Source organism: Pantherophis guttatus, chromosome 2 (assembly GCF_059756535.1).
Source record: "Pantherophis guttatus breed Tessera chromosome 2, ASM5975653v1, whole genome shotgun sequence".
NCBI classification, from domain to species: Eukaryota; Metazoa; Chordata; class Lepidosauria; order Squamata; family Colubridae; genus Pantherophis; species Pantherophis guttatus.
This window is the reverse complement of record NC_142064.1, coordinates 256,850,457-256,871,851: the sequence shown is the minus strand read 5'-3', so window position 1 is coordinate 256,871,851 and position 21,395 is coordinate 256,850,457. Positions and strand designations below refer to the sequence as shown.

General features: G+C 40.1%; 2 protein-coding genes across 2 annotated transcripts in view; one reads left to right on the top strand and one right to left on the bottom strand.

Moving 5' to 3' along the window:
* Nucleotides 1–8,853: 8,853 nt before the first annotated feature.
* Nucleotides 8,854–10,292, bottom strand: LOC148115630 (uncharacterized). The gene is made up of 2 exons (XM_087885091.1): nucleotides 10,131–10,292; nucleotides 8,854–10,097 (listed from the first exon to the last, which is right to left on the bottom strand). Exons 1-2 carry the CDS (start codon nucleotides 10,290–10,292, stop codon nucleotides 9,021–9,023), a joined length of 1,239 nt encoding a protein of 412 aa, XP_087741217.1. The 3' UTR covers nucleotides 8,854–9,020.
* A 6,297-nt stretch (nucleotides 10,293–16,589) lies between these two features.
* LOC132711821 (vomeronasal type-2 receptor 26-like) overlaps nucleotides 16,590–21,395 on the top strand; it is a 30,328-nt gene continuing 25,522 nt past the window's right edge. The window contains exons 1-2 of the mRNA XM_087885189.1: nucleotides 16,590–16,700; nucleotides 18,842–18,991. Coding sequence (XP_087741315.1) covers nucleotides 16,590–16,700; nucleotides 18,842–18,991 — 261 coding nt within the window. The remainder of the gene's footprint in view (nucleotides 16,701–18,841; nucleotides 18,992–21,395) is intronic.

Genomic DNA, 21,395 nt, shown 5'->3' with positions numbered 1-21,395 from the left:
CTTGAGCCGTTGATCTCGCTTTGCGATCTGATGAGATCCGGCCATGAATGGTGTGAATGGGTTTTAATTGTTTTTAATGTTTTAATTTTTAATGTTTTTATATGTGGTTTTTAAATGCATTGTAAGCCACCTTGAGTCTTTGGAGAAAGGCAGCATACAAGTTGAACAAATAAATAAATAAATAAAATAACTGGATTTCTTTTGAAGCTTGGCTCAAGGGTCATGATTTAATTAGGAGACTTCTGGTTGGTACCTTGGTGATTCAGTCAGGGAAAGGCGGGGCTCTTAAGAGCCCCGCAAAAACCCCAATTGTTGAGCCGCTGCTGACAGGTCTGTGGACCTACCCTGTCCTGGAGGGACAGGGGAAGAGAGAGGGACCCCTTGGCCTGCCAAGAGGAACAGGCAAGTTCCTCGGGCCCGGAGGAAGCCCTCTGAGCTGGCGGTGGGGGAGCGGCAGCCATGGTGGCTGCCTTGAAGCCCGGGCCAACCGGAGAAAGCACTGTGCTGGAGGAAGAAGGAAGAGAGAGAGAGAGGTGTTCGGATGCTGGGTAAGCGAGATCAAACCCAGGCAGGAACAGCGCTTAAACTGTGGATATTTACAAATGTGTCCCAGCCTTAATTAGCGGCTACGGTGTATTGGGGCAAGAAGATCTGCAGAATACTTTTTAAAAGGGAAAGACCCACTAAAGAATTATGGATTTTATTGTCTGACTTGGAATGACTGCCTTTCTGGAAAGTTCTAAAACTTTGAAAATCGTTTTTTTTTAAATGGGAATGGATTACTCTTGGAAGAGAGAAAGAGGGAAGAGGCAATAAATAGGACTTTTCTAAAACAAAGGAAAAAAACAAGCAGATAGTTTTGCAATACACAAAATAGAGACTGTGACGAAGTGAAAGTGTAATTGTGGATTGCTAGTAGTTTGGAAGAGAAGCTATGTGTCTTGTTATTTTAACTGGATTACTGTGGCAACAAATAAGGAGCTTTGACTCTGGAGACACTCAAGTCTGTCTATTGGAGGCATTATTGATGGAAAGAAAGAAGAAATAAAATGGAATAACTATAATTGAATTAACAGGCGCAGCAAGAAAAGAAAAAAAAAGGCGTGGCACCAAAAGAAGAGATGATGATATTATATATGGAATGATACAAAAGAACTAAACTTTATAAAACTTTTAACTTTGATAATATTGAAATTGAAAAGGAACAATTTTGAACAGATTGGAAAAAGATTAAATGGAATATAGTAGGTTGCAAGATAAGAAAAATAACATAGTTTGATTAAAATGGAAATGTAATGCCTAATGCATATTTGAAGTTTTTATTTTTATTTTTATTTTTATTTTATTATCAGATTTATATACCGCCCTTCTCCCGAAGGACTCAGGACGGTGCACAGCCAAAGTAAAAACATAGATACAAACATTAAAATACAGTTAAAAAGATATATATATGTGTTTGGCCCCATAGTTAAAAAACAATAACAAACCTATTAAAAACATTTAAAATGTATTAAGCCACCCCGGCTTGCTGAAAAAGAAAGGTTTTAAGGGCATGGCGGAAGGCACTGAGGTCTTGGATTCTTCGTATCTCTGGGGGCAGCTGATTCCAGAGGGCAAGTGCCCCCACAGAAAAGGCCACCAGTCTACATTGATTGGCTGATGGCACCCTGAGGAGGCTGTTTGAATATTGAATCAATATTTGAATATTGATATGACGTATTATACCTCTTTTTCTTTCCTTCCCTTTGCTATTTCTCTGATCTTTTTCTTTCTTTTGTTACTTTCTTTTTTCCTCTTTATTTCTACGTTCCCTCTTTCCTCCCTTTCTGCTTTTGTTTTGTTTTCTTTTTTACTCTTTATTTCTATTCATTCTAAATTGGACTATATAAATATATATATTTGGTCATGAAATAAGACTATAAATGATTGAAGCAGAATATGATTTTTTAAAAATGTTCTAAATGCTTAAATGAATCTTTGAGTTTTAAAATAAATATAAAGAAAGATGGCTTTAAAGGGAATTTATAACCCAGGAGAAAATATGTGAGAAGATATGTGCTAAAATTTATGCTGAGTCAAAACTGTGGGATTGTGTTGAAAAAGCAATCTATGTAATATGATGTGAATTAGTTAAAATAAAATAGCTAATGTAGGTGTGGAGGAAAATATGCTGGTAACGCTAGACAAATAAGAGAAGGAGACTCAGAGGAGAATATGCTGGAAATCAGCCAAAATAAAACATGCTGGAAATCAGCCAAATAATAGTGGGATGTTTGGAGGAAATTATGCTGGAAATCAGTCAAAATATAATATGCTGGAAATCAGCCAATAACAGGTGGAGGTATGGAGGTGACTATGCTGGAAATCAGCCAAAATAAAGCATGCTGGAAATCAGCCAAACAAAAACTGGAGGTATGGAGGAGAATATGCTGTTAATCAGCCAAACAATAATATGCTGGAAATCAGCCAACAATAGGAGGAGATATGGAGGAGGATATGGATTTTGAGATAAATTTGAGTAATATGAAATATGTAAAATTAAAGGTAAATTAATAAAGATTTACGGTTTAAAGACCGGATGCAGGGGTCAAGAGATTAAGAAATATGGATTGTATTTGTATTTGTATTTATTAAACTTCTATACCGCCCTTCTCCCGAAGGACTCAGGGCGGTGTACAGCCATATTAAAACAAACATATACTCACAAAATTTAAAAACAATTTAAAATAAATATATAAATTTGGCCCTTATGTTAAAAGCTACAAACACCCAATTTAAAATTCATTTTTTTAAGCTAGCCCAGCCTGTTGGAACAAAAGAACAAGAGCCTTGGTAGTACAGGGGTTTAAGGCACCCTGTTATTAAGCTGGTTATTAAGACCAGCTGCCTGCAATTACTACAGGGTTCGAATCTCGCCAAGGCTCAAGGTTGACTCAGTCTTCCATCCTTTCTAAGGTAGGTAAATTGAGGACCCAGTTGAGGGGGCAATAAACTGACTTTGTATAAATATACAAAAGGATGAAGGCTATTGCTGAGCACATTGTAAGCTGCCCTGAGTCTTCGGAGAAGGGCGGCATATAAATCAAATTTAAAAAAAAAAAGAGTCCTAAGGGCACGGCGAAAGGTATGTAGGACGGGGATCATGCGAACCTCCAGAGGCAGTTCATTCCATAGGGCAGGTGCCCCCACAGAGAAGGCTCTCCCTCTAGGTGTCGCCAGTCGACACCGTTTGGCCGATGGCACCCTGAGGAATCCCTCTCTGTGGGAGCGTATTGGCCAGTGGGAGGCTATCAGTGGCAGAAGTTGATCTCGTATATACCCAGGTCCTAAGCCATGGAGTGCTTTAAAGGTGGTGACCAATACCTTGAATCACACCCGGAAGACCACTGGAAGCCAGTGCAGCTCGTGCAGGAGAGGTGTTACATGGGTGCGCTGTGTCGCCCCCATAATCACCCGCACAGCTGCATTCTGGGCCAGTTGGAGCCTCCGAGTGCTCTTCAAGGGGAGCCCCATGTAGAAAGCATTACAATAGTCCAGACAGGATGTGATGAGGGCATGAGTGACCCTGTGCAAGGCGTCCCAGTCCAGAAAGGGATGCAACTGGTGGATCAGGCGAACCTGATAAAAAGCTCCCCTGGCCACAGCCATCATATGGTCTTCTAAAGACAGCCGTGCATCCAGGAGAACACCCAAGTTGCGAGCCCTCTCTGAGGGGGTCAAGATCTCACCCCCAATAGTCAGCAATGGAGCTAGCTGGCTATATCAGGAGGCCAGAAACCACTGCCACTCAGTCTTGGAAAGGTTGAGTCTGAGCTTGTTTCTCCCCATCCAGATTCGTACGGCCTCCAGGCACCAGGACATCATGTCAAGGCCATCATTGGGGTGGTCCGGGGTGGAGATGTACAGCTGAATATCATCAGCGTACTGATGGCACTTCACCCCAAAACCATGGATGATCTCACCCAGCGGCTTCACATAAATGTTGAACAGAAGGGGCGAGAGGACCGACCCCTGGGGCACCCCAAAAACAAGGCGCCTCGAGGGCGACCTCTGTCCACCTGCCAACATAAACTGTGTACAGTCAGAGAGGAAGGAGAGAACCACCGCAACACGGTGTCCCCCACTCCCAACCCCTCCAATCAGCACAGCATGATACTGTGGTCAATGGTATCAAAAGCCGCTGAGAGATCTAATAGGACCAGGACAGAGGAATAGCCCCTGTCCTGAGCCCTACAGAGATCATCAACCAATGCGACCAATGCCGTTTTGGTGCTGTACTCTGGCCTGAAGCCCGACTGATATGGATCTAGATAGACAGCTTCATCCAGGTACTGGGGAAGTTGTCATGCCACCACACTCTCAACAACCTTCGCCACAAAGCGAAGGTTGGAGACTGGACGATGGTTCACTAGTACAGCCGGGTCCAAGGAAGGCTTCTTGAGGAGGGGCCTCACCACTGCCTCTTTCAGGAAGGGAGGGAAGAAACCCTCACTCAAAGAAACGTTAATAATCCCTTGGAGCCAGCCTAGTGTAACCGCCTGGGAGGTCAGCACTAACCAGAAGGGACACCAGTCCAATAAACATGTGGCAGCACTAAGCCTACCCAGAATCCTGTCCATGTCCTCAGGAGTTATAAGGTCAAACCCCTCCCAGATAACACTCTCAAGACCCACCTCCATCACCTGATCTGAATCTACCCAATCGGAGTCCAGGCCTTCCCGAATCTGAGTGACTTTGTCATGCAGAAATTGCACAAAATCCTCAGCCCTACCCTGCAAGGGGTCTTCCCTCACTCACAAATGGAGGAGGGAGCGGGTCACCCTAAATAAGGCTGCTGGGCGGTTTTCTGCAGACACAATAAGAGCAGAAAAATAATTTGATTTTGCCGCCCTTATCGTCACTAGGTAGATCTTAATATGAGACCTCACCAGTGTTCGGTCAGATTCGGAGCGGCTGGCCCTCCAGTCGCTCTCCAGGCGTCTTTTCCGGTGCTTCATCTCCCTCAGCTCCTCGGAGAACCAGGGAGCCACCTGGGACTGGCACCGGGTCAGAGGCCGCAAAGGCACAACACAGTCCAAAGCTCCAGCGGCCGCCCTATCCCAGGCGGCCACCAGTTCTTCAGTTGAGTCATCAGCCAGAGCCTCAGGGAATGGCCCAAGCTCCATCAGGAACCTATCCAGATCCATCAGACGCCTGGGGCGGAACCACCTTGTCGGTTCCGCCTCCCTGCAGCAAGGTGTGGTGGTACGAAAGTCGAGTCAAAGGATTAAATGATCTGACCATGACAAGGGTTCAATAACTATATCCCCTATTTCTGTGTGGTGAGAAATTATAAGGTAAATAATTAGACTAAGAGGTTAGAATATTTTTTTTAATGTTTTAATATTGATGTTAAAAGATGTAATGAAGACAGCTGGTAAAAGAATCAGAAATAATTGAACTTACAAATCAGTATAACAATGAATTAAATGTGTATTTGGAAATTAAATTGATGGTGATATAATAGAATGGTTCTGATCAAGATATTAGAATTTATGACTAAAAATTTCTCTACGTTTTGATTATTAATTTTAAAAGATATAATGGGAAATTATGAATGGAGTTTTTTAAAATGTAAGCAATTGTACCTATCTATGACCGGATCAAGACTTCGCTCTCGAAAGAGATATATTTTATTTGTTATGTTGGGAAAAATAAACAATATTTTACAAAAAAAAAAAAAAAAGGCTCATGATTTAATTAGGGCATCTGTTGGATCCCTGACATAAATAATGAGAAGTTGATTAACTTTTTGGCACTGCACTCAGTGGTGGGATTCAAGTAATTTAACAACCAGTTCTCTGCCCTAATGATTTCTTCCAACAACCAGTTTGCCAAACTGCTCATAAAGTTAACAACCGGTTCTCCCAAAGTAGTGCAAACTGGCTGAATCCCACCACTGATTGCACTATATAGATATAAAGCTATAGTAAATATGACATGCTTTCATGAAAATCCAAACTGAAGATTTCTTTCTTTCTTTATTGAATTTGTCAAAGAAAAATGAGAACAAGAATAAGAGAATAAAAATACAATGACAGGGACGATAGCAGTGGTGAAATTCAATTTTTTTTAATTAAAAAGTTTTTAAAAATTTTACAAATGTTTTCCCATCCCACCTCCCCCCTCCCTCCCCAACCCTCCCCCCTCCACTTCCCAGATCAAAATACAGGGTATAGCATTTAACAATCATATACTAACATATGCTAACTATCTATAGACTCCTATCTCCCTCTTGTACTTTTAACTCCCCTTTTACATGACTAAATTTAAATACTTTCTAAAAACTCTTTATTCATTCATAAAATATTTGAAACTTTTTAATCCCATATTTTTTTTGAATATAGTCAATCCATCTTCTCCATTCCAAAATATATCTTTCATTTGAATGGTCCTTCAAATACGCTGAAATTTTGGCCATCTCTGCTAAGTTCATTACTTTTAGTCCATTCTTCAATAGTAGGCAAGTCTTCCTTCTTCCAATACTGTGCCACCAAAAGTCTTGCTGCGGTTATTAAATTTAAAATCAAATTAGTCTCTATAACCGTACAATCTGTAATTATTCCCAGCAAAAACAGCTGTGGAGTAAACTTTATCTTTTTTTAAGAATGTTTTGCATAATCCACCATATTTTTATGCAGAATGCTTTGATTTTTTTACATGTCCACCATATATGATAATACGTGGCTTCATCACACTCACATCTCCAACACTTAGATTGTAAACTTGGATACATACAAGCTAACTTTTTAGGATCTAAGTGCCATCTATAAAACATTTTATAAAAAATTTCTCTCATATTTTGAGCTTGCATAAATTTTACATTTCTAACCCATATTTTTTCCCATGTTTCCATCATTATTGGTTCCTCAATATTTTGTGCCCATTTTATCATATAATCTTTAACTAACTCCATTTCTGAATCTATTTCTATCAATGTATTATACAACCTTTTTATATGCATTTGACTCTGGTCTCTGATTTGTTTTTCCAAGTTTTCATCTGTTTGCACGATACCAATTTTCTGATCCTCTTTCCATCTAGCTTGTAACTGTCCACACTGAAACCAAGTTTGAATTATCCTTTCTTCTTTTAGTACATTCAAAGACTTTAACTGTAATATACCTCTTTCCATATTGAGAAGCTCTTTATATGTAATCACATCTTGTTTTTGTTCTACATTTATATTCTCTATCGCATGTCTGGGTCTGCCCATAAAGGTATTTTATCATTTAATTTGTATTGATACTTTCTCCAGACACGCAATAAAGCATTCCTTAATATATGGCTTTTAAAAGTCTTATCCACCTTCTTTTCATATAATAAATAAGCATGCCAACCATATAACAAATCATATCCCTCAATATTCAAAATTCTTCCTTCTGTTAAATTAATCCAATCACTAATTGCTGATAGGGCAGTTGCTTTGTAATATAATCTTAAATTGGGCATTTTGAGACCTCCTCTTTCACGTATATCTTGCATTATCTTTAATTTTATTCTCGGTCTTTTCCCTGCCCAAACGAAATTATTAATACCCTTCTGCCATTCCCCCAAATTTGCATCTTTTTAAAGTTTTTGTATCATTTGAAAAAGAAATAAAAACTTAGGCAAAACATTCATTTTTATTGCTGCTATTCTTTCCAACAGAGACAATTGTAGTTTTTTCCACTTGTCCATCTCTTTCTGTATTTTTTGCCATAACAGTTCATAATTATATTTATATAATTTCACATTTGAAGTTGTATTATAAACCCCTAAATATTTAACCTTTTTTACTATTTCAAATCCTGTTACTCTTTCTAATTCTTCTTTTTGATTTGTAGTCATATTTTTAGTTATTATCTTTGTTTTCCCTATATTTATTTTAAAACCTGATACTTGACCATATTGATTAACTATATCCATTAAACCTATAGCTGATTGCACTGGTTAGGTTAAAGTTACAACCAAGTCATCTGCAAATTCTCATAATCTGTAATCATAATGCCTAATTTTAATTCCCTTTATTTTATCTGACTCCCGTATTTTGTTCAGCAAAAATTCCAAAGTCAAAATAAACAATAATGGGGACAGGGGACACCCCTGTCTTGTTCCTTTTTCAATTTTGAAGATTTTTGTTAAGCTACCATTAATTATTATTTATGCTGTTTGTTCCTGGTATATTACCTTAATAGATTGTGTAAAATACTCTCCAAACTGCATCTTTTGTATTATTTTCAGGAAAAAATGCCAATTCAATCGATCAAATGCTTTCTCCGCATCCAGAAATATAAGCACTGCAGGGACTTGGTTGTTCTTCCCCAAATACTCCAGTACTTTAACAATTTGCCTTACATTGCTTTTCATCTATCTCCCATTTATAAATCCAGATTGATCATTGTGAATCATTTGTTGCATAACTAACATTAACCTATTTGCTAATATTTTGGCAAAAATCTTATAATCTGTATTAAGTAGCGATATAGGCCTATAGTTTTTTGGCTGACTATGTTCTTGGTCCTCCTTCGGGATCAAAGAAATAAAGGCTGTTCTCCATGATGGGGGTACATTTCCTCCAAATTGTATTCTACTAAATAGTTCCTTAAGTGGTTCCACCATTTCTAACTGCAAATTTTTATAATAAACAGCTGTCAATCCATCTGTTCCAGGAGCCTTACCAACCTTTAACTGCTTAATTGCCAAGAAAATTTCCTCTGAAGTTATCGGTTGATTCAATTTTTCCCTTTGCTCATCTGTAAGTATAGGGATATTCTCCTTTTGTAGGTATCTATCTATATATTATTATACCATTTTTCTTCTCTGGAGCAGATGCAACAAAGTGTGTTCCCAATCTTGCATTTATCAAATATTTTTGGTCTCTTGTTCTAATATGTGTTTCTTGCAAACAAATTACATCATTTTTAAACTGTTTCAGATAATGAAATATTTTCTTTCTCTTCTGCGGTGAATTTAAGCCATTAACATTCCACGTTAAGAATCTAATTGCCATTCTTGGCCCCCTGAAGCTTTTGGAGCACCAGCTGAAAATCTTCATGGATTTTCTTCTTCGGCCTTGCTCCTCCCACTGCTTCTGTATTTGTAGTTTCTTGAATTATTATCTGAGTTTGCTGTGCCTTTAATTCTTGTTCTTTATGTTTGGCTGCTGCTCGAGTTTGTCTTTGATCCTTTGGTCCTTCTATTTTTTCAGATAATTCCAAAGCTTGAACAGTACCCGAAAGTTGCAATAAATCTTCTTGCTTAATCAAAGCCCCTCCTTGGGCTTGTGCCTGCATACCTTCCTTCTCCCCCTTTCTTGCCTCCTCTGCTTCTTTTCTTCTTCTAACTTCTGGGGATGGTGGGCGTCCAGCCTTTAGTACATTGATGTAAAAATCTCTAGCCTTCCAAACTGTATTAAGACGATAGATTTCTCCTGAGTAATTCATCACTAATCTAGCTGGAACCTCCCATCTGTACTGCATCTGGCATTTTCTGAGTTCTTCAACTAGAAATGCATAATCCTTTCTAGTTCTCAACATTTTGGGGGGAATTTCTTTCAATACTAAAACCTCCTGTCCTGCCACTTGGAGTTTATTTTTGTAAGAAGCTTGTAAGATTTCATTTTGTATCCTCTTTGTAATAAAGTAAATTACAATATCTCTTGGTAATTGTCTCTGTCTGGCAACCCATGAGTTAACACGATAGATTTTATCTATTTGCCATTTAAACTCTGCCTTTGAGTCTCCAGTTAGCTGTGCAAAAGCTTCTGCAAAAATCTCTCTCAGGTTCTCTTGATTTTTTTCTCTCAGACCTCTTACTCTCAGGGCAAACTCCATTGCTCTATATTGTATCATTGTAACTTCTGCGTCTGCCTTTTCCATCTTAGTTTGAACCTCGCCAATTTTATTTTCCAAATTCACATTAGACTGATAAATTTCTTCCACCCTTTCCTCCAACGATTCAACATGACCTGCCAGACCCTGAAGTGCCAAAACAATGTCTTCTCTTATTTCTTTATTTCGAGTTTGGATTACTTCCTTAATTTCAGCCATCTCATCAGACACGTCTTTAATTTTTTCCTAAAAAACAGATGTAATTTTTCCTTCTAGAACAGAGGCTTGCATCTTTAAAGCCTCCTGAAGGGCTTCTAGTGTCAATAATTGTGTATCCGCTGGGGCTAACAAAGATTGCAGTTTAGATGATTGAGCTGGTGATTGAGCTGGTGATGCCCCAGCACTTTTAGTAACTCCAATTTTTATTTGCTTTGAGGCCATTTTTTAATTTTCAAATTGCACTTTTACAACAGCCAAATCAATAAATCCAATCCTTAATTCCCAATCCTTAGTAGATATTATAATTTGTTAAAAGTCAATACTGTATTCTTCAATCCTGAAGTCTTAATTCTTTTAAGCCAAGGTCCATTAATTTTAAACGGGGCTGTCAATGTTAACAAACACTTTCCATTTAACTTTCATTTTCACACCCTTCTAAAGTTCCGGCGCCATTTCCTTTCCTCTTTGTTTTACAAAATAGCCTCAGAAGGAAGAAGTATAAATACAGAGTTAAAGTTCAGTACTTGAGATTCCTGTAACTCCTGTCTTTGTTCTGCCTGCTTTTGAATTCATTGTTAATTGTTGATTGCAGGGGTGGTCGTGGCATCTTGTTCTGCTTAAAAGCAGAAGAGTCCTGGATCCGGAGCTCTGACAGGCTTCTAGGGAGTTCTCACCCTCCAAGCTCCAGATTTATTCCTGGGGCTTTTGGGGAGCTCTACCTTCGCCCGGCTGCTCACCTCCCCCTCTTCTCCTGAGGGGAAAGTTTCCAAACTGCTAGATGGCAGATTTATGCTGTCTTGGCAGTTTTACAAGATCACGAGGCTGACGATCCCAAAGGAATGTCTTCCAATGCCTGTGGTGCCACCGGAAGCCAAAAATTCAAAAAATTTTACTACCAGTTTGGTGGGCATGGCTTGGTGGGCATGGTGTGGCTTGGTGGGTGTGGCAGGGGAAGGATACTGCAAAATCCCCATTCCCACACCACTCCTAGGGCCAGCCAGAGGTGGCATTTGCCAGTTCTCCAAACTACTCAAAATTTCCACTACCTGTTCTCCAGAACCTGTCAGAACCTGCTGAATTTTACCCCTGGATGATAGGCACATTAGTGCACTTATGCATGCTCCCCCTATTGACCACTTAAGTATGATGTAAGTTCCATGAAAGTCAATTTGTGACTGAAACTGGGAAAATTTGTAGCTGAGACAACTGAATCAGGTAGGGCATTCCAGACTTTGACAACTTTATTACAGAAATCATATTTTTACAGTAAAGTTTAGAACGATTTACATGGAATTTAAAGCGGTTGTTTGCAGACATATTATTGTGATTAAAACAGAAAAAGCCATTTACAGATAAAATATTACTATGTTTAATTTTGGATGCAATACGTAGGCCTGGCCACAAGGGACGCAGTACTAAATTATCCAAATCAAGAATTTTGAGCCTAATAGCATAGGGAATCCTATTGTATAAAGAATTGTGCAAGACTTTTCTCGTGAAGTACTTCTGAACCCACTCAATTGTACTGATGTCAGATATATGGTGGGGATTCCAAACAGTTGAACAATACTCTAAGATTGGTCTAGCATAAGTTTTATAAGCTCTAATGAGCAATACAATGTTTCCAGGAAAAAGAACTTCACCAAATTAACTCTTAATGCTTTTTTAGCAATGCTGTTACAGTGAGCGTTGGAGCATAAATTGTCAGAGATAAGTATACCTATGTCCTTAACAAGGTGGGGGTCATCTGCTAGATCAGGGATCCCCAACCTTTTGGACCTCAGGGACCACTAAATTCATAATTTTAAATCCCGCGGACCGCTAATATGATCTGCCTAATGACCGGCTAGGTGGGTGTGGCCAACTTGATGTCATTCACGTCAAGGGGCGCCTTGCCAGCCTCTACTTGCCACTCCTTGCCTACCTGCCTGGGCTCCTTAGGGCCCCAAAAGGAAGCAGTTGTTGGAGCTAAGAAGCCACCACCAGTTGTTTACCACTGTGCTAGATCAATGCCACTTTTCTTATACTTGACATTCTGATTATGTTTACTAATATATAAGACCGAGCATTTATGAATTGAAATTTGAAGTTGCTAAATAGATGACCATTCAGAACCATAGTTGAGATCACTTTGCAAAACAAGAGAATTATCTGTAGAATTGAATAATTTTATGTCATCGGCAAAAAGAATGCAATTGCTTTTAAGTTGATCACATAAATCATTGATATAGAGCAAAAAAAGATGATGAAATTTCTTACGTTGCAGTGACAACACCTTCTACCAAATTCTGCCCTTCTTGTTGGCTGTTCATGAAGTCAACCAGAATTCAAGGCTCTTACCCAACATCACCCTGGGCTACAACATCTATGAGACCTTTTTCAGTGCAAGAATGACATTTGAGGCCATGCTGGATGTGCTGTCTACAGGACAGGAGAACATCCCAAACTACAGATGTGGAAGACAAAAGAACCTGCTGGCGATTCTTGAAGAGATGGATTCTGAACTCTTTGATCATATTTCCAATGTCTTGAGCATCTATAAAATTCCACAGGTATAAAGCCAAATGAAATTAATTCTATGTTGTAAATTGTTCTGATTTGCCTAGCAGGCAGCACTTGTATATATTTCTCCAAATAAATTGAAAGTCAGAAAGTCAGAGAGATTAGAAGAGTTGAAAGAATTGTTAATTCACAAAGTATATGTGTATACATAAAGTGATGGGCTGCCGGAACCGGTAGTTCCAGCGATCAGTTGTCCCTGCCCACCTACCTGCCCCCATTCTATCCTGTCCTATATTTTCAAGTCAGAATTTCTTCCCCCCTCTGACCCACACAAGAAGACCCCAAAGGGGGAGATTCTGCAGCAACACAAACTTTCATTGCACGTATCCAATCCAGGGGCCGTAGTTTGAGGACCCCTGATTTAGTGCAATATAAAAAATGCAAATAATTTTTCTGAGGACCACCTAAATTTTCTCCATGGACCATCAGTTGGTGACCACTTTCCTAGAGGAGATAAACCCTGACTGCACTTTAGAAGGCCAGATCCTGAAGATGAAACTCAAATACTTTGGCCACCTAATGAGAAAGAAGGACTCACTGGAGGAGAGCCTAATGCTGGGTAAGGAAGAAGAAGGAGACGACAGAGAACGAGGTGGTGGGATCAAATCAGTGAAGCAGTAGGCGTGAGCTTAAATGGACTCCAGAGGATGGTAGAAGACAGGAAGGCCTGAAGAAACATTGTCCATGGGGCCACGATGGGTCAGACACAGGGGTGAAATGCTTCCCGGTTCAGACTGGATCGCCCGAAAATCCTTGCTCCCACCACCACCACCATGCCCAGCTGAGCCGCATGATCATCAGAGGCTTTTTTTTTTTTAACTTTTAAAAGCACTTTTTTTTACAACTTCTTCCTTCTTCAGTTCCAAGTGGGGGGAAAGACACTGGATTCATGGAAGTTGCTTGGAGAGATGGCTTTAATGGTGAACAGGATCACATGCCTTGATGATGTTGGGTGAAGAAAAAAAAGGAAGAGATGCTGAGAGTGCCTGAGTTTTATGCCCTCTCTGGGCTTTTGAATTTGAGCTTGTGTTCTGATTGGTTGTCAGACTCCCATGGGGCCATGCAGAGACAACTCTGTAGGCTGTGTTTTGAGTCCAAGTTTGGTTGAGCCTTGCTGGATGGTGCTAGAATAGAATAGAATAGAATAGAATAGAATAGAATAGAATAGAATAGAATAGAATAGAATAGAATAGAATAGAATAGAATAGAATAGAATTCTTTATTGGCCAAATGTGATTGGGCACACAAGGAATTTGTCTTGGTGCATACACTCTCTGACTACATAAAAGAAAAGATACATTCCTCAAGAATCATAAGGTACAACACTTAATGATAGTCATAGGGAAACAGTCAATATAAATCTTAAGGATACCAGCAACAAGCTTAAAATCAGACAGTCATAAGTCAGAGTGTAGAATAGATTGGCTCAGGGCTTAATGGCTCATTGACAAAGGTGTGGAGGGGCTGAGTTTCTGCCTCCCTTTTAGGGGAAATATTCTTCCCTTTTAATATTTCCTGAAATATCTCATTTTCCTAGGAGGGGGTGGGTGGTAACTTCCTACACTACCAATACCTTCTCTTTTATCTTAGATCAACTATAGTGTCATCAACCAGATGGCTGAGAAAAATCATCATTTTCCTTTTTCATATCGGATGACCCCAAACCAAGAACCTCCTTACTCTGCAATCATCCAGCTGCTTGTGCAGTTCCAATGGACGTGGATCGGCCTCCTTTCTCAGGACAATGAAAGAGGAGAAAAATTCAAACGACGCTTGGAAGTTCTCGCTCTAAAAAATGGGATTTGCATTGTCCTCTCAGGAACCGTCCCAGAAGCAAATATGCAGCCAAGTGCTAGAGAAACCCTCATGCAAGAAAAAAGGGAAAAGTTCTTTTCTCTTATCAAGAGTCAAATAAAAATTATAGTATTCCAACTGGATTTTCAGGCCTCAGGAATGTTAGGAGTAATAATACAAATGATTGATACATCCATTGTGGAAAGGGTGTGGATTTCAACAACTTTGACAGCTTCAAGTGTAGGTACTTTTGACCTCTTGGTTGATCTCCAAAATAAATATGCTTTGTTTTCCTTCCTCGTCCAGACAAAGAGAAGGACTCAGTATGATGACATTAAATCTTCTGATTCTATGTTCTCATCGTATGGAAAGGAAGCGTTCCAATGTTCTTATACAAGTCCTGTGTTATCTAAGAAAGTCTGGAAAAAATGCAGAGAAAAGGAGAATTGGGAATTCCCACCCAATGATGTGATTGCAAGAATCCTGTCTCAGGATTCCTCCAGTATTTCCCAAATAATTCAAATTGTGGCCTGGGTCCTCAGTGCTGCCTCCTCCTCCCAACGGAGGAAGAGGAGAATGCAAGTTGGAGACCATCAACCACCCCAGATTGTACAGCCATGGCAGGTAAGTCTCCTCCTTTGAGATTCCATTGATTCTCCCCTTGCAATTCCTCAATATTAAGTTAGATGTAGAAAGGGGTCAGATATTCCAAAGAGCAATTGCCCTTTTTGTGGTATTTGAGAGTGGGTGTCAATCCTGAAGCTGACCTGACTGAGGCCATTTTGATTTTTCATTGTTGCCACATTGGAGCTGAGGGATAGAGAGGGAGGGGAGGAATAGAGATAGCTGGAGTTTTGTAGCCAAAACAAAATACTTTTTCCTGGAAACCAAGGACATTTCCACCAATGGCCGGAAGGTGGATGAGTGAAGTTACCAGGCAATCGGATGACACCTTGATTGGACCATGTGACTGATTGTTTGGAAAGGGGAGGAAAACTTTTACTTTTAATTAGGTGAAATCTGTGGAAACATTTAGAGTCAGTTTTCACCAGCCTATGCCTATATGATATGTCCAATAAAACTGATATTTGAGGAACCTGCTTGCCTCAGAGTCCTGTTTCCTATGGGTGTATTACTTGGAACCCTGATGGTGAGTTAGAGAGAGATGATAGAGAAACATTGTGCAAAGTTAAACAACCTGTGCTAGATTGGGATGGTTTTGTGACAGAATTAACTCTATAGTGACAATTTTCCAAATCAAACAAGCATCAGAATATTCCAGCAATCCTCAACCCTTTATTGTGATCACAAAGTGGTCTCCAAGCTAAGGAGTTCAGCTGGATTTTTTTTTCTGGATTAAGATTGAATTTTGCTAGCTAACACCATAACTTCATCTTCATCAGGTCTGATGCCGAAATTGTATTCTCCATCTTTTCCCATTACATGTTTTCCCATATCTGCAAATGGTCTTGCCTCTGATGGGCTGTGATGGTGAAGCAGCAAAACATAGAACATAAAACATAGAATAATAAGAGTTTGAAAGGACCTCAGAGGTTTTTCTAGTCCAACCCACAAATCGAGCAGGAGACCCTGCACCATTTCAGACAAAGATGCAGCAGCTGAAGGCTTGTTGTAGCGAAAGTTACAGAAAGCTGCTCCCCTTCTTAAAAGTGCTGCTGCCATTGCCACCCTGTTCCATGCACATGCGCACACTGTTCCCTGCTGCCACTGATCAATGATGAATGAATAAGTAAATGGTGTGTGCATCTGCACCCAGCACATGGAACAGAGTGGCGATGGCAGCGACATGTTTAAGAAGGAGAGCGGCTCTGTTAACTTTCGCTACAAGAAGCCTGCAGCCGCTGCATCTTTTGGCACAAGAAGCACCTCCAGGCGCACAAAAAAAAAAAGTGGCTGCGGCTGCAGGCATCTCGCAACAAGGAGGCCGAGGTATGGACTGGCATTCAGCCCAGCAGCGATGGCTCAGCCCTGGCTTGCCTTCCCTGGCAGCCAGCCATGAGAAGAAGTTAAGGACGCATAACGTGGCAAAGGGAGAGCCGGCAGTGGGCAGCAAGTGGGCGGCAGCTCCAGGACAAGGCCGGAGCCAGGAAATGATGCATTCCCTGACCCGGTCGAGGTGGGTGGCAAGCGGGAGGTGGCTCTATGGCAAGCCTGGAGACAGGGAATCGTGAATTTCCTGACCCGGTGGAGGTGGGCAGTGAGCGGGTGGCAGCTACAAGGACTCAGGGAATCGCCCGGGCCCCAGCACCACACGCAAGTCGAAGGACAAGCAGGCATAATGCATTGCTTACCTTTGGTGAGCTGAGCAGGTGAAGCGACTGGTGAGGCAAGTAGCTGGGCTGCATGGCAAAGGGAACTTATATAGGGTGGGAGTGAGTGGGTGGGCCGACAGCTAGAAGCAGTGAGTAAGCCAGAAGGGGCGAGTGAGCCGGAAGAGGCGAGAGAGCTGGAAGAGGCGAGCAGGCATGTGTGCGCCACCAGGGATGATTGCTATGGTTTGGCGAACTGATGCCAATCATCCCTACCGGTTCACCCAAACCGGTCCGAAACAGTAGGATTTTACCCCTGCTGTAATTGTTCTTGGTATGTTTTAGCCTTCACCTCCCTAATCATTTTTGTTGCTCATCTCTACAGTCTTTCAATATCTTTTTTATATTGTGTCGATCAGAACTGGATGCAGTGTTCTAAATGTGGTCTTACTAAGGCTTTGTAAAGCAATATTAGAACTTCATGTGATCTTGATTCTATCCCTTTATTACTGCAGCCTAGGATTGCATTGGCATTTTTGTCTGCTGCCACACATTGTTGGTTCATATTTAAGTGATTGTCCACTAGGACTCCAAGATCCTTCTCACAGTTACTGGCATTGAGCCAAATTTCATTTAGTCTGTACCTATACTGTTGGTTTTTCTTGCCTAAGTATAAAACCTTACTTTTATCTAAGTTGAATTTCATTTTGGTAGATAGGGGACCATGTTCAATTTGTCAAGATCTTTTTGGATCTTGAGCTTGTCTTCTGGAGTGTTGGCTATTCCTGCCAAATTAGTGTCATCTGCAAATTTGATGAGTTCCCCTTCAATTCCCTCACCTAGATCTTCAAAAGACATTGAATGGTGCTGGGCCTAAAATGGAAACTTGGGGTTCCCCATTTCTTACTTTCCTCCATGTGGATGAGGTTCCCAAGAGCACTACATATTGAATATAATTTGTTAGCCAGTTACAAGGCCACCTGATGGTGGTGTTATCTATTCCATGTTTTCAAGAATGTGAAATTTGCAGATGACACCAAGCTGGCAGGAATAGCTAACAATTAGGAAGATAGGCTTAAGATACAGAAGGATTCTGACAGACTTGAACATTGGGCACTATCTAACAAAATGAAATTCAATGGAGAAAAAAAGTAAGGTTCTACATTTAGGCAAGAAAAACAAAGTGCACAAGTATAGTTTATGTGGTAACTTGCTCAATAGTAGTAACTGTGAGAGGGATCTTGGAGTCCTAGTGGACAACCATTTAAATATGAGCCAGCAGTGTGCAGCAGCTGCCTAAAAAGCCAACACAGTTGTGGGCTGCATAAACAGAGGGATAGAATCAAGATCACGGGAAGTGTTAATAGCACTTTATAATTCCTTGGTAAGGCCATACTTGGAATACTGCATCCAGTTTTGGTTGCCACAATTTAAAAAAGATGTTGAGACTCTAGAAAGAAGGCAGAGAAGAGTAACAAAGATGATTAGGGAACTGGAGGCTAAAACATATGAAGAACCGTTGCAGGAACTGGGTATATCTACTTTAATGAAAAGAAGGACAAAGGGGAGACATGATAGCCGTGTTCCGATATCTCAGGGGCTGCCACAAAGAAGAGGGAGTCAAGCTATTCTCCAAAGCACCTGAAGGCGGGACAAGAAGCAATGGGTGGAAACTAATCAAGGAGAGATGCAACCTAGAACTAAGGAGAAATTTCCTGACAGTTAGAACAATTAATCAGTGGAACATCTTCCTCCAGAAGTTGTGAATGCTTCAACACTGGATGTTTTTAAGAAAATGTTGATAGCCATTTCTCTGAAGTGGTGTAGGGTTTCCTGCCTAAGCAGGGGGATGGACTAGAAGATCTCCAAGGTCCCTTTCAACTCTTCTCTTCTCTTCTCTTCTCTTCTCTTCTCTTCTCTTCTCTTCTCTTCTCTTCTCTTCTCTTCTCTCTTCAATAAATATTTGAAAAAGAGCTGTAAATTCCTGGAGAATGACTGGAAGAGGCTTCCCATGAAATGCTGAATTAACCTGTTTCAGACTGTAGTGGTGATTTGAAGAGGTAGAATTATTCAGAGTACCTCCAATCTGGAATAACATTGAATAAAGGCTCAAATTGGAATGTTTTTTTTTCTTTTTTTCTGCAGCTTCATAAGTTCCTGAGAAACCTCCAACATCACAATATTTCCCGTGATGGGATTTCTTTTGATGAAAATGGAGTTCCTGTTGGTGACTTTGATATCATGCACTGGACATCAGCTTTGAACAAATCAGATGCAGGGGTGAAAATTGGGACTGTAGAAAGACAAGCCTCCTCAGAAGTCAAGATATCTGTCAATCAAAGTGCCATCCAATGGCCAACTTTATTTAACAAAGTAGTTGAGGCTGCTTGTATTTTGCTCTTCTATTTATCTCCATATGTGGAAATTTTTCTGTTCAGAAATAATTCTTATTGAGGCCACTTGAGATAACTTCCAAATAAGAGAATTTAAAGCCACATTAATTCATTAGATATCATTTTACTTTAGAGGTTTTAGAATAATCTATCACACACTGGAACCTGCTGCATTGTATTGCAGGATTTGCAATCTACATTATTAAACTGGAATATGTTGCCATAATTTATAGTACATCAAATTATTTTGTTTTCAGTAAGAGAAAATCCAGAATGTCTATGGAGATTCTCAGTCATCCAGGTTGTATCAAAGGTGCTTTTTCAAAAGGCACCTGTGCTTTGTTTTCCCTTGAAGATGTTTCACTTCTCATCCAAGAAGCTTCTTCAGTTCTGACTGAATGGTGGAGGATGGAAAGATTTGGAACCGCTGAAAAGACTGTGTTGTAAACAGGATATAGATATAGATTCAGGAATTGCAGGAAGGTTCCACACCCATTTGCACTATTCAGGTGACCCTGAGGGCGCAGATAAATTTCAAGTGGCCTCAACAACTTTCAGAAAGACTGCTAACGACCAGATGACTGCAAGGAATATAAATCCTTCCATACTTCACCATTCAGTCAGTACTGAAGAAGCTTCTGGAATGAGAAGTGGAATGTCTTTAAGGGAAAACAAAGATCACTTGTCTTTTGAAAAAGCATCTTTGGGAGAAAAATCCAGAACATGAAGGTTTCTTTTATGCACTGAATTGCATAAGAGAAAGATATCACTAAGAATGTGGTGAAGGAAATATGGGCAGCTAAAAATGTGATTTACATATGATGATACAACGATCAGTTGTAGGAGAGAAAGATAGGGACTCTAGACAAATCTAGATGTTGGAGGGTTCCTGAGAAAGCAAAGATGGAGAAAAATATACTGCTCAAAAAAATAAAGGGAACACAAGCAGAAGACCTCCGAGATCTGAATGAATGAAATAGCCTTATTAAATACTTTGTTCGTTACCTACAGTAGTTTATATACTGCTCAAACAACTAAAGGGAACACAAAACTACTGTAGGTAACGAACAAAGTATTTAATAAGGCTATTTCATTCGTTCAGATTTCGGATGTCTTCTGCTTGTGTTCCCTTTATTTTTTTGAGCAGTGTATATATACCGTACTTTTCAGAGTATAAGACCCCTCCCAATCATTCCATTTTTGCCCTCCCCAGCCCCCAGAAGCAATCTGCAGGCCTCCCAAACCCTCTGTGCATCCCTTTTTTGGGAAAAATAGACCTGTTTTTTGCAAAAACGGGATGTGCAGAGATTTGGGAGGCCTGCAGAATGCTCCTAGGGAGCTGGGGAAGGCAAAACCTTTTTTTTTCTTGTTTTCCCCTCAAAATCTTGGTGTGTCTTATAGTCCAAAAAATAAGGTAAGCATTCTCATACATGCCCTAAGAAGAAACACCTGTTGCAATGGAACTACTGTTCTTTGGAAAAAAGAATGAGGCAACAAGTCTGTTTTGGAATCTACAACGGAGACTGATAGAGAAAAAGAATGACCTTTCATTTGCCCCTTGCAAGTAGAGTCATTAAAGTTCATGCCACTACTTCTTGACTGACTTTGCTCAATGTGCTGCTGAGCTTCTGGAAACAAGTTGATTTCAGTAAACCCTTCTAATTCATATATCACCTTGACTAATCTTTCTGTTTATGTTTAGATGGTGCCTCATTCAAGATGTACAGAAAGCTGCTCCCCAGGTTATGCCAAGCTTATGAGAGAGGGAGCCCCAGTTTGCTGCTATGACTGTTCTCTGTGTATGGAAGGAACATTCTCTGTGCAAGAAGGTACAGTAGGTGGCTCCAAAAAAATCAAGGTACAATCAATATTCTATCTTGTTTTTTGGGGGAGTATTTGATCAAGAAGTAAGAAAAACATTATATTTCTTGAAGGCATCCACAAACTTCAAAGATTGGACACTCTCGGCAAATTTGGATGATGATGTGAGCATTAAAATAAATAATGAAAGGTTGCTGATTTCTATTGAGTTGTTACTTTCTTGCTTTGTTTTAGGAAAGAAGATTTGAGAACTGATAATCACATTCATCTTCAGCCTTTAAAAAGAGTGTTAACTAATGTAGTATCACATGGATATTCCTGGGGAGAAATATTATATTATTCCTTGAAAATGAAGTAATTGATTTCTGGTGCAGTTTTCATGCTCCTACAGCTGCAGAAACAGATTCATGATAACCATTTTTTTTCTCAGATGCAGCCCATTGTGAAAAGTGTCCAGATGACCAGTATTCCAATAAGAAGCGAGA

Excerpts from the sequence above, each read along its gene's own strand:
- LOC148115630 (XM_087885091.1), bottom strand. The coding sequence starts at position 10,292 with ATGGCCTCAAAGCAAATAAAAATTGGAGTTACTAAAAGTGCTGGGGCA. Across the intron at positions 10,098-10,130 it reads CTTTAAAGATGCAAGCCTCT|GAAAAAATTAAAGACGTGTC; the intron begins GTTCTAGAAGGA and ends TCTGTTTTTTAG.